This window comes from Miscanthus floridulus, chromosome 6 (assembly GCF_019320115.1).
Source record: "Miscanthus floridulus cultivar M001 chromosome 6, ASM1932011v1, whole genome shotgun sequence".
In the NCBI taxonomy this organism is placed as follows: Eukaryota; Viridiplantae; Streptophyta; class Magnoliopsida; order Poales; family Poaceae; genus Miscanthus; species Miscanthus floridulus.
Window position 1 is genome coordinate 93,546,372 of NC_089585.1, and position 14,112 is coordinate 93,560,483.

The window sequence follows — 14,112 nt, forward strand, 5'->3', positions numbered from 1 at the left end:
GCATTCGGTCACTTCTAGATGACTTCACCTTGATCAAATGAATTGACCAGACTCTGAGCCAGTATTTGATCACACCGGAGCTAGCGTTCGGTTAGTATTTGACCCTCCATTCACTTCCAACTTTTGATCATATGTGAATGAAGTTTGCTCCATTAGATCTAAGGACTATTTTGGAGCTACCTAGCACTAGTTTTAGCAAGTGTGCACCACACCTAACCCACTAGACTCACCTAGGTCAAGCTACCCATCCGTACCCCCCTTAATAGTATGGCCAAAGAAAAAACAAAGTCCTAAACTACTCTAAGTGTCACTCCAACTCCAATCGACACTTAGAACTAGTCCATCCTTAACCTTGTCATCCATCCTTTGAAAACTAAAATGATTTCCATCGTAGGGGCATGACCATCATGATAGCCCAATCGATCTCCATTACCATGACCTAACTTAATTGCCTCTAGAAAACACACGTTAGTCATAGTAATCATGTATTATCATTAATCACCAGAACCCAACTAGGGGCCTAGATGCTTTTAGTAGTATTAGTAGGTTTAGTGGTCGCATTAGGCTACACAATTGTTGGGGAAGCCCTAGGAGGCTCTGTATGTGCCCCTGTGGCTTAACATGTAGTATCTGGCCCCTTAACCTAATTGGGCAGAGAAGGTCGATCAACTGTCTCATGAGCTGAAGCTGAACTCTGCTTATGTTCAACTATAGTAATACTAGCATTAGCAGGTTTAGACATCTTAGTCATTAGAGAAGCCCTGAGAGGCTCTGTATGTGTCCCCGTGGCGGCTTGCACCTCGACCTGAGGGGGCAAAGAAGGTGGATCACCTGCCTCATCTAGACCTGAAGCTGGCTCAGGTATCTCGAGCATTGGAGAAGCCCTGAGAGGCTCTATATGTGCCTCTATGTTGGCTTGCACCTTGACCTAAGGCGGTGAAGAAGGTGGATCACCGGCCTGATTAGGACCTGAAGCTAAACTCTACTTATGTAGCGTCGCAATGGGTAACTCCTTGTCGACGGTTGTATTATCAGGACCAGTCAGATAACCAGCAATGGGGTTGACCTGACTACCACATTCCAATTAAAGTGTCTAAAAGTCAGGGGCCTTAACCCCTATGGCACTATACAGTTGATTAAAGCAACCGGTGAACACATTGCACATCATGTTGATTTTTTGGCCTTGTTGGTTGATGGTCTCACAAAAAGTAGATGATTGCTGGCTCATCTGCCCTTTGAGAAGGACCACACTCTCCGCTTGCTTATCAATACTTGCTTTCAAACAACTCTCTTGTTGTTCCATATGCTTCTGGTTTTTTTCCTGGCCGATAACTAGCCTAGCAAGTATCTATCCAAGCTCCGACGGTTGCTGAATGGATACTAGAGGCGGTGCCTGCTTGGCTAACATCTCTATAGTAGGTGGAACATCATCCATCTCTTTGTTGGCCACACCATCGGATGATGACCCTCCCTCATCGTGGTCATTTGACATAGGGTCACGGTAGTCACTGTCATCGGAGTCTGAATCTTGCATTTGTACATTCAAGATTCCTCCAATCCCAGACTGGTGCTCTGCCTGCTCTAGGGCTGCATCCACCATTTCATATCTTTCTCTATCTTGTATGGGTAACAACTCTTGAACGGACCTAAGGGAATGTTGTCTACGACGATGATCGTTCAGACTTTCTGGCATGTAGGTCATAACCTCACAGGTCGACTCGTTGTATAGCAGCCCATTCCTTTTAGAGTTAATCGAGCATAGTAGATAGCTGATGATGTGAGGGTACACGCGCTATTGTCCAATACTGATAGCGTTAGCTATCACATCCACGATCTTAGATAGGAAAAAGTGTATGAAGTCAAACTGTTTGCCTCTCCATATTAATAGTAGTAGCCACAGCTGCAAGCTGGTCAATGACTCCCTGTTGCCACCACAAGGCAGGACTGTCTTTCTTAGAGCCATGTGTAGAATGTAAGCCTTTGGACGCAGTCTATCCAGTGTACGCAAGGAGCCATTGGTGAAGGGCTCCATGAAGTCCGGCCAAATCTCCTAGTCTGTAGGAAAAGTACCTCTAGCCTTGCTACGACACGGAGGAAGAGCACCTCCGTAGACTATCTAGTGGCCCTTCTTGTCTGAAGTGTCAACCCTAAGGAGTTGTTGTAGGTAGTTATAGTACAATCGCTCTGGCTAACCATCGAGCATAAAACCAATGAAGTCATGCTCCGGATGAATCCACAATGTTGCATAGAACTAATGCACCCAGCTTATCACAATTCGATCAACCTCACTAAAAAGGTAAACGAAGCCTGGGAACCACTCAAAGAGGGGTTGGATGGGTATACCAGTTGCTCTCTCAAGCTCATCCCAACCAAGTATCCTTTGGTCTGCTAGTGTCATCCCTCTAGCATGATAGCTATTGAAGAAACTCTCTAGAGTCATAGTCTAGAACTGTGATTTTGTGCCAGGCTATGGGGGGTACGACCCCGAATACCCACGGCAGGTCACATGGGCTATGCCTCCAGGGGCAGCCTAGCCTGCAAGAAGGAGCCTTGTGGGGCATGGTTCTGCTTGGCGACCCCCGCAAGGCACGGAGAGGATATCCTGAAGATGTTACGAGATCTGATAGGATACGTACGATCCCATATTTCTTGTAATCTGTTATTACTTTCCGGTTATCTCTTAGATCTAACTGACTTGTAACCTTGCCCCCCAGACTTTATAAGGCGGGCAGGGACCCCCTACGAATTCATGGCAAATCATATGATAGCTAATACAAACCAACAGACCACAGGAGTAAGGTATTATGTCATACCAACGGCCTGAACTTGTATAACTCGTGTGTCTCTGTTGCCTTCTTGTTCTTGATTATACGCTCCTCTACCGATCAATCTACCATCATGGGGTGCCCCTCGGTGGACTACCGACAATATTCTATCAATAGTTGGCGTGCTAGGTAGGGGTGTGCGTGCTATTTCCTTGTCGAACAAGATGGTTTTTTCCGTAGGCTCTTCGTCCCTCCCGTAGCCCGGCTAGATCTTCATGGTCGGATCCATCACGTGGGTCATCAACGCCGATAGAGTTGGAGAGCTTCTCGAGCCGATGCAGATCTATTCTGCACCAACCATCCTCGCACCTACAAATGCAGATCCAATCTCGAAACCACTTTCGGGGTCGACTCCATCAGCCACCTGCCGCTCGCTTCCTTGCTACCAGAGGAGGCATCTTAACAATGACGATCTAATCGAATCTATCGATCGGGTCGGCCTAAAACTCACCGATTGCCTCTCCATTGTTGAGTCAGCTCTGGACACCCTTGTTCAGCACCGAGCACCCTCCGATCCTGATCTGTTGATGTTCAATGCTCGGCAGACTCCAGGGCTCGCCGCCTTGCCCTTCGGGCTCGCCAACACCGTAGCTACATATTAGGATGCCCTAAGGGGCAAATTCGCCGACCAGCTTCCACCAACTGTCAACATACTGCATGCCGGCCGGGGTCTTGGAGCATCTCTCCAAACTATCCTTGAGCAAAATCCGGACTCTGAATCTCAAGGATCCACCGAGCCCCTCGCCGAGACCTTCACCAAGCAACCTCCTCTCCTGCCTTTCCGGGGTGGTGCAATCTTCAACGTCAGTATCGACAGCCCCCCTCGGAACGGTGAAACAGATGAGGAACGCGCCGCCCATGAAAACAGGAATGCCAACTACACGCAACGGCGTGATAACAAACACGCCATTGTGATAGCCGAGGCCGCTCGTGATAACCAATTCGATTCACAAGGAAGGCCCCTCCATCGCAACCTCAATGAAGAATTCCTCCGCATTGACGGCCACGATGTTTTCAAGACTCTGAGCGCCAATCTGGCCATGGCCGCCAACGAACTTGCTCACCTCCTGCAGATGCCCGAGCTTGCCAAGGTCGCCGCTATGCTTAAAGCAGCATGCTGTCAAGTTAACGAGATCTGAGAAGTTCAGAGACCTTCATGCTCCACAAGCGTGATCCGCCGATCAGCCGATCCTAGATCTAATCGCCGCTCCAGTCAAAGCCGCTTTGCCAACCAATCACCACCTCCCCAGGGGGGAGTTGGAGGCCACCACACCAAGCATCATCGCCAGCACGACCAAGAGGTCGAACAGGACGCCTAAGTGCACCTCAGCAACCTTTGGGACGCACGACGGTGTATCGATCAATGATGTTTTGGGCACCATAAAGATGAAGTATGACATCGCTAGGAGTACGAGCAAGAGTACAGCAACTCGGACTTAGCTCTGGAGCCGATCGTTGCCGGCAATACTGCCGATGTCGGCCCCGATAGCCCAGAAGGGCCCCTGCGTTCACCAGGGCACTCCGAACGCTCCAGTGGCCCTGTGGTTTCAAAATCACCGGAGTCGAACCCTATGAAGGAAGGATGAACCCAACTCAGTGGCTACAGGCTTACGCCACAGCCGTCCGCGCCACTGGAGGAGACACCAACGTCATGGCAAACTATCTCCCTATCATGCTCACGCCAGCCACCATGAGCTGGTTCACAAGCCTCGCCCCGGACTCCATTGGTTCTTGGGAAGACCTGAAGAGAGTCTTCACCGACAACTACATGGCCACATGTAGGCGGCCGGGCACCAAGCACGATCTCAACCGCATCAACCAAAAGCCATCCAAACTACTCCGCAGCTACATTAGACGCTTCACCGAGATGAGGAATTCTATTCCCAACATCACGGAGGCCAAAGTCATCATCGCCTTCGTCCAAGGACTTCATCACCGAGAACTCTATTCTAAGTTCAATAGAAAGCCACCTACCGACATCAGCGAGATGATCACAACCGCCAACCAGTACGCCGACGCCGAGGAAGTGGAGGTGCGTTTTAACGAAGATACGGGCACCAATCGCCCGACTCGCCACCACGACGACTGCAACGACGACCGACAGCATAACGTTCACCGCCACGATGACCGCAACGACAACCGACAGTACAACGATCGCCGCTACGATGACCGTAGTTTCCACTGGGACAGCGGACGTGATCGGCCAGATAGATTCAAACCTGGTCAGAATCGCCGCTGCCGACCAGATCACTTTGTTGCCAACGTCAATGAGCCACACGCAAAACATAACTACGATGAGCAGTACAAGAAGATCCTCGACGGTCCAAGCCCCCTGCACAAGAACGCCAAACACAAGATGAAAGATTGCCTTGGTTTGGCTAAGGAGTTCTAGGAGAAAAAGTACAACGACGACAATGGTGGGAATGGGGGACGTCGACCACCTGGGGATAATAACAATGCCTTCCAGGACCACGACAAGGTGGTCGCCACCATCTTCGGGGGTTTCGCCTCCAACGAGAGCAGAAGGGACTGGAAGCTCGCCGCCCAATGAGTGCTCGCCGTCGTTTCAGAAGAGACTACCGCCAACCCCAACTATCGCCCATGGTCCAAAATCTCCATCACCTTCAGCAGGGCCGACCAGTGGGTGGACATACCCTACACAGGGCGTTTTCCCCTCGTCCTTGATGTGACTGTCCAGAAGGTGCTCTTCAGAAAAGTCCTCATCGACGGTGGGAGCGCTTTGAATCTACTCTTCGCTGGGGCCCTAAGGGAGCTTGGCCTCAGGACAACACACCTTACACCCTCAGACTCCTCCTTCTGGAGCGTGGTACCCGGCATGGCATCCAGACCACTTGGGGAAATTACCCTACCAGTACAGTTCGGCACGGCAGCCAACTACCGAGTGGAGCATATCAACTTTTATGTCGCCGACTTCGACACCGCCTACCATGCCATACTAGGGCGTCTGGCTCTGACCAAGTTCATGGCCATTCCACACTATGCATATTTGGTGTTGAAGATGCCTTCGCCTGTAGGAGTCCTATCTCTGTGGGCCAACCTCTCCGTCGCCTATGCCTGCGAGACAGAAAGTCTTGCCCTCACCGAAGCCACTGACCTCTCCATCCAGATGGCTAGCGTGGTTGCCAAAGCCAAGATCGCATTTGCGGACAACATAGAGATCCCAGAGCCTCCCCGGGCCTCCGCCAAGTCCAAGGAAGTCAAGGAGATCGGCCTCAGCCTCGACGACCCTTCCAAGACGGTGAAAATTGGGGCTCACCTTGACCCCAAATAGGAAAGCGCGCTTGTCTCCTTCCTACGTGCCAATGCCGACGTGTTTGCTTGGAAACCTATAGACATGCCGGGGGTACCGCGGGAGAAGATCGAGCACTCCTTGAATGTTTTGCCGACCGCTAAACCGATCAAGCAGAAACTTCGCCGATTTGTGCCAGACAAAAAGGAGGCTATTAGGGTAGAAATAAAACGGCTATTAGCTGCCGGATTTATAAAAGAAGTGTATCATCCAGATTGGTTAGCTAATCCTATTCTTGTTAAGAAAAAGAATAAAGAATGGAGAATGTGTGTTGATTATACTGATCTTAACAAACACTGCCCTAAAGACCCCTTCGGCCTGCCTCGGATAGATGAGGTTGTAGACTCCACAGCCGGCTACGAGTTGCTCTCCTTTCTTGACTGTTACTTAGGCTACCATTAGATCTCCCTCAAGGAGGAAGACCAGGTCAAAATGTCATTCATCACACCTTTCGGTGCATACTGCTACACCACTATGTCCTTCAGACTAAAGAACGCCGGCGTGACCTACCAAAGGGCTATCTAGACGTGCCTTGACCAACAGATCGGCCACAACATCGAAGCCTACATCGACGATGTGGTCATCAAGACTAGAACCACCGACAATCTTATCACCGACCTTGAAGAAACTTTCTCCAACCTAAGCAAATACCGATGGAAGCTGAACCCTTCAAAGTGCATTTCTAGAGTTCCATCCGGTATCCTGCTAGGTTACATCGTCAGTGCTTGGGGCATTGAACCAAACCCTAATAAGGTCTCCGCCATCACCAATATGAAACAAACAACGTGTGTCAAGGATATACAAAAGCTTATAGGCTGCATGGCTACGTTAAGCCGATTTATCTTGCGCCTCAGTGAAAAAGGGTTACATTTCTTCAAGCTTCTCAAGGCCTCCAAGCTTTTTTCTTGGTCAAAGGAGGCAGACATAGCTTTCGAGCAGCTCAAATTGTTTTTAACAAAACCTCCAATCATGACAGCGCCACGACCAGATGAAACTCTGCTGGTTTACATCGCCGCCACTTCTCGAGTCATCAGTACGGCTATTGTCGTCGAACGTGAGGAAACTGGACACGCCTACAAGGTACAGCGTCTGGTCTATTTCATCAGCGAGGTACTTAATGAGCCCAAAACTCGTTATCCTCAGGTGCAAAAGCTATTATATGCAATTTTAATCACCTCACGCAAGCTCCGACATTACTTCGAATACTACAAGATCGCCATGGTCACCGAGTTCCCTCTGGGAGACATTCTTCGCAATAAAGAGGCCAATGGTCATATCATCAAGTGGGCTGTTGAGCTCGGCACCTACTACATTGACTTCAGAAGTAGGCCGACCGTAAAGTCGCAAGCGCTCGCCGATTTCATCGCTGAATGGACCGAAATCCAAGAACCCATCGCCGCCACTTGCCCCGAGCACTAGGTGATGTACTTCGACAGCGCCCTTAATATCAATGGGGCCGGTGCGGGCATTCTATTCATCACACCGACAAAGGATAAACTTCGATATGTTCTTCGCATACATTTCCCAGTCTCCAACAACGCCATGGAATACGAAGCATTTCTCCATAGCCTTCGTATAGCCGTCGAGCTCGGCGTCAAATGCCTCATGGTATACGGGGATTATGCGCTGGTTATCAATCAACTTAATAAAGATTGGTCCTGTTCCAGTGAGAAGATGGACGCTTACCGCGCCGAAATTAGGAAGCTTGAAGGGAAATTCTACGGCATCGAGTACCACCACGTGGTACGGGATCAAAACCAAATAGCCGACCAGTTATCGAAGATAGGATCTTCTCAAACCACGGCTCCGCCGGGGGTCTTTGTTCAGGACCTTTTGACACCATCCATTAAGGAAGACAAGGAAGTTGTAGAAGTACCCCCTGCCGAGCAGTTGGTACTCATGATACCTTCGTAGGTCGCCGATTGGAGGGAACAGTTCATCAAATAAAGTACCCACCAGCAAAATCGAAACCAAACGACTAATTCACCGAAGTAAGCACTACGTGTTGGTGGATGGTAGCCTGATGAGGAAAAGTGCCAAGGAACGGATACTACAGAAGTGCATCATCCAAGACGACGATGTGAAGCTACTATCTGAAATTCACTCTGGCTCCTATGGCAATCATGTGGCTTTGAGAACACTGGTCGGCAAAGCTTTCCGAGTAGGTTTCTACTGGCCCACGGCCATCTCCGATGCTAAAAATCTTGTTCGATGATATGAGGGTTGTTAGTTTTTTACCAAGCAAATACATGTACCGACACAGGAACTACAGACCATCCTAGCTGCCTGGCCATTCTCATGCTAGGGACTGGATATGATCGGACCTTTCAAACCATCGCTAGGAGGTTTCTGGTATGTGTATGTCGCCATTGATAAGTTCTCCAAGTGGATTGAGTACAAACCACTCGTCGCAGCTACTGCTAAGAAAGCAGTCGAGCTCTTTGAAGACATCGTACATAGATTTGGTCTCCCGAACAGCATCATCACTGACCTCGGGACAACTTTTACCGGCCATCATTTTTGGGACTTCTGCGAAGAAGGTGCATCTCCGTTAAATACATTTCCATCGCTCATCCTAGAGCTAACGGCCAGGTCGAACGAGCCAACGGTATGATCCTCGACGCCCTCAAAAAAAGGCTCTATCAGAAAGAAGAAAAGCATCTGGGTAGATGGATCAAAGAACTACCGGCTGTGGTCTGGGGACTGCGCACTCAAGCTAGTCGCAGTACCGGCGTATCTCCATATTTTATGGTCTACGGCTCAGAGGCCATACTTCTAGTGGATGTTGCATTCCGAGCACCAAGAGTAGAAAACTATGATGAAGACCAAGCAGCAAATGTTTGGACAGAAGACATTGATTGGGTCGAGGAAGAACGTCTTATTACTTGCGTTCGCACATCCAAGTACCTCGAAGGTCTGCGGAGGTATTACAACCGTAATGTCAAAGGTCGTTCGTTCGCGATCGGCGACCTCGTCTTACATCGGAAACAAAAAAACCGAAGGACTCCACAAGCTGTCTTCACCATGGGAGGGTCCTTACGTCATAAAAGGTGTTACTCGACTAGGGTCTTATCGCTTATGCGACTTAGATGGACTCGATGTTCCCAACTCCTGGCACATAGAGCACCTTATACGTTTCTACCCCTGAAATGACATAGATATGTATTCTTTACTTTAATATTAATAAAGTTCTTGTCTCCATAATTTCTCTACATTTTTCCTCATCATAAACTTCACTTACCGTTAGCGGGCTACACGCCACTCTGTGACGGCCTCCAATACGCTCGCCAAGTATGTCCAAATCACCGAGCACGATTTCTCCAAATCTCTGAGCACGATTTCTCCAAATCGCCGAGCACGATTTCTCCAAATCGCCGAGAACGATTTCTCCAAATCGCCGAGCACGATTTCTCCAAATCACCGAGCATGATTTCTCCAAATCGCCGAGCACAATTTCTCCAAATCGCCGAGCACGATTTCTCCAAATCTCCGAGCACAATTTCTCCAAATCGCCGAGCACGATTTCTCCAAATCGCCGAGCATGATTTCTCCAAATCTCCGAGCACGATTTCTCCAAATCGCCGAGCACGATTTCTCCAAATCACCGAGCACGATTTCTCTAAATCTCCGAGCACGATTTCTCCACATCGCCGAGCACGATTTCTCCAAATCGCCGAACACGTTAACTCCCGATCGCCAAACACGACTCCTCCAACTCGCCAAACATGATTTTTCCAAAAATTGCTTACTATGCTTCCTCCGGGTCACATAGGTTTTCTACAAAAACAACGACGGTCTTGCGTTCCAATTTTCGCAACATAGCCCGCCGATCATCAAGCATCACACCTTTTTCCTTCTGTTTTCAATGGAAACGACCCAGTCTCTGACTACATCCTACACGCGCTTAGGGGCTCCACCCTCTGCGTTACGGTTGGTCGGCTGCGATTCCTTGGCCATGCCTGTTCGTTCTACACATGTCAGCGCCTCTGCGCTCGACGTTATGGACTATGGGCTAGTCAAGGCCTAGATTTCAGGCATGAACTAAACGCTCGGACACCGCTTTAGCCATTTCTCTCGCCATGCTACTCAAGTTGGTTGTTGGGCAGCATGTTTTTTCGCAATAGTAACTCTGGAGGACACCAAGGCTCTAACATCCCACCAAACGTACTATGAGCTCGATGCTCTGCGTGTTGGGCGGTAGGCCACGGTCTTATGACAATGCCTGTTTCTCCAACATACGCATGGGCTCCATGTTATGCGTTACGGATCACGACCTAACTAAGGCATCAAGTTTAGTGAAAACTAACCGATTGAACACAGCTTATATTACGCATAACTACATCGGTTTAACAATACAATGATTCTTCATAGCCAGATAAATCAAGTATTACAGGCAATAATATCCGGACAGTTCGTTAAGCTTCACCAATAGTTTCTATTTCGCCAAACAGGTCTATATCGCCGACAAGCACTTTCGCCACATCCTCAATGTCATCCTCCAGCTGCTGGGTTTGCGCGGCGCTCAGCCCATCGATGAACCCACCACCTATTGACTGGATGTCGACGGATGGATAATGGGACCAAACCACTGCAAGGGCATGAGTAGCAGCGGTCAAAACAGCGTCACGGTTGAAGTTTTTGAAGTTCTCCCACGCTGCCTTGCATCTCTGAACGATGGTGTCCGGTCCTTGCTGCCTACCATCAGGATGGGGCACCGGTTCAACATCGACGCAGTTGAGCACTGGTTTTATTGCGGCAGTTATAGTGTTGAAGTTGTCCTTCTAGACTTTGGCTTCCTGCACCAGCACATCGAACTGTGCCTTAGTTTTATGTCGATAATCTACAAGAATCACAATGGTTTGTCACGGCAAAAAAGTATTACGACGTCACTTCCGATCAGGGGAAACCTACCTTTCAATTCTCTGGCTAGTTTGTCGGCTCGCTTCGACTCCTTCGTTTTCTCTTATCGGATTTGTTCGATGATCTGGCGAAGCTGGTTGAGTTCTGCATCTTGCTCTGCAAGCACAAAAGATAAGAAACAGAAAAAATATACGGCCACTTACTGCAAAGCACATTATGTGAAAAAGAATACCGGATTTCAGCTTGGATACATCCTCCAACTGCTGGCACTTCCGGTAGAGCTGCTCAGTTTTACTATCGAGTTCTCCATTTTTCTTGCTCAACTGCTCAGACATTTTCTTAAGTTCCTTAGATACAATCGCCAGCTCCTCGGATGTCTTCTTCAGCTGCTCGGATGAAGCCGTTAGTCGCTTGGACAGAACCCCATTCTGATGTTCAAGGTCCCACGAGTTTGACTCCGCAAGGTCCTGCTCGCGCTGGGCCCTCTGAATACTTTTCTCCAAAAGACTTAAAGCCTCCCAGAGTATCTTATTTTCCTCGGCGAGGGGCTCCATCCTCTTTATCAGTTGGTGCCGTTGATCGGCTATCCGAGCTATCCCCTACGAATTAACAATGAAAGAGATAAACCTTGATCTTTAGACAACATATATCGATGTTATTGGCGCGGCACTCACCTCGATTTGAGTCATAACTCCAGCGACGGCGGATTTCAACCTCTTTATCTCCTTGGTGGTGTTTTCTTCCTTGACAACTACCACCTCTTCCCCGCATTTCTAAAGAATCTGGATGGACTGGGGCTCAGGTGTGGCATGCTCGATCTCCACAACCTCGTCCTCCTCCGCCATCGCTTGAGGCACCACCGGGGGGCTCCATGGTCGGACCACCGCTCCGACCACTCCTAGCATCCCTGCGGGTGATGACGTTTGCTCCTTAGCCGTTGACGGAGTCGCATCTGTAACCTCCAGCGCATCAACAACAGCCACAGTTTCCACTTCCAAGGTAACAACTTTTTTGGTCATAGCCGCAGTTGCGGTCGCCGACGTGCTCATCGTGTGCGCCAACGATTCACCATCGCTAGGTCTGCTGGGAGCGGTGGCTGGCCTGTCCTCTGTTCGTCGAGCACTAGGGGACTCCTAGACGGGAGTAGTCATCGTTTTTTCCTCTGAGGTCACGGGCCTCGGCGTTGCACTATGTAATATCGGCTTCTTAGTAACAAGGAGAAATCAAGGAACAATATTATTACTCCAAGGCAAATATACTTACGGTTTGGTCTTCCAATTGATTTTCTTGAATCGGCGATGCCTGTCTGACCCCCCAGGCATGGCTGCTTGGTCAGCTCTATGGGAGGACTCCTACGCCTCTGCAGCGGGCTGCCGCTCTTCTTGGTGCCCGAGGGCACCCACTTCTGTGCGCTGTTCGAGGACTTCGGTAGTTTGTGTCACCAGGACGTCCGCCGTTGCCCGACCATAACTTTCTCATGATCGATGCTTGGGAGCGTCATCATCCACCGGTGCCTCCATCGTGCTCGGTGGAAGCACTAACTGGTCCTCATCATCGTCCGACCACTCCAGCACAACCGTTCATCATGGCCGAACTGCTCGGTCCTCTCTAAGAGAGATGCTGCCTGGTTTGTGTGCATGAGAGCTGGCGGGTTTTCTCCTTTTTTAGACCGGCTTGTCCACTGCCGGTCTTTTCCCGTGGACCTTCTCTGACATTGGGGATGGACTATCCGACGAGGAGCTCAGCTCATCCTCTTCGGGCTGCAGTGGCCACCGAGGATCTACTCCTTTCGGCCAATCGGCTCTCGGCATGTCTGAAAAGTATATTGCCCTATCCTGTGAATGGATCTTTTCATAAGTAAGTCAGTCCTATGCTTGGCAATTAATGCCTGATAGACGCGAAGCGAAATGGTTACCTGAGGAGGTGGATTGGTGTAGTTGAAAGCCTTCATTCCTTTTGGCCAGCTGAATGAGACATTTGAAGTAAATAGATCCATGGCACAGTCTATCACTTCCTTCTTCGTCAGACGGTCTGTGTTTTCTCAGGTACCGTCATTGTCACCTTTATAGTCAAATGCCGGGTGGGCCCTCTCTTTGTAGGGCTGAAGGCGCCGCACTATAAAGCAAGCCGCCACCAGTTCACCCCGAAGCTCAACGCCCTTAATCAAGTCCAGTAGTTCCATTACCTACTCCATCTCAGCATTGTTGGGTCTCTCTGACCAGTTAATATGATTAACAGGGATGTGGTGGACATCGCATCGAATCATTGGGTGACTTTGTTTGATATAGAACCATCTGGCATTCCAACCTTTGAGGGAGGTATTTAGTGGAACACTGATATATTCGCTGGCCATCCTATCCCTGAGTTACAGGTAAACGCCGCTGACCACCTTGGAACCGCTACCCCCCTTCTTCTTCAGACAGAACATGTGCCTGAAGAGGTTGAAGTGCGGAAGAACATCGAGAAACGCCTCGTAGAAATGGATGAAGATAGAAATATGCAGAATGGTGTTCGGATGCAGATTACAGAGGCTAATTGCCCAAAACTCCATAAGATCCCTTAGAAAGGGGTGGACAGGAAACCCTAACCCTCGCCAGAAATAATCCTCAAATACTACAGCCTCATTAGTATGTGGTGTCGAGAAGGGCTCACCACTAGCTGGCCGCCATCTAGCAGTGAGACGGTCTGGGAGAACGCCCACTGCCACCATCTTATCGAGATCCACCACCGACGTCTTCGACGGCACCCACTCCTCATCGCGGCTGGCTCCGGTGGCCACTTTCTTCGGCTTTGTGGCTCCTTTTTCGGTGCCATTTCCTATGGATTGGTCCTAGGGTTGGAGGCAAATGCTCGTGATTGGTGCGGAATGTGCAGCATAGGGATTGCGAAGGCAGGAAGTAGGGTGGCTTGACAGAGGTAGGAGGCGATGTGTGTGGCGGCGCGGTTATAAAGCACTTTCCCCACTCTCCCTTAACTCTAAGGGTTTTTGGGAAACCGTTCCTACGATCAGCGCTACTTCGACTCCTCCAAAATGGTTTCATGGGCCGCAACTTGGGCTATCGCGTCACAGTAGCCCATGCCGCTCATTTATCGCCGCCACTTATTCTTTGAATTCTC

The 14,112-nt window shown here is 49.6% G+C and overlaps 1 protein-coding gene across 1 annotated transcript; it reads left to right on the forward strand.

Annotated features, from left to right (window-relative positions):
* Positions 1-4,515: 4,515 nt before the first annotated feature.
* On the forward strand, positions 4,516-5,376 carry LOC136460833 (uncharacterized). The gene is made up of 2 exons (XM_066460387.1): positions 4,516-4,857; positions 5,293-5,376. The coding sequence occupies exons 1-2, from the start codon at positions 4,516-4,518 to the stop codon at positions 5,374-5,376; spliced, it is 426 nt and encodes a 141-aa protein (XP_066316484.1).
* Positions 5,377-14,112: the final 8,736 nt, after the last annotated feature.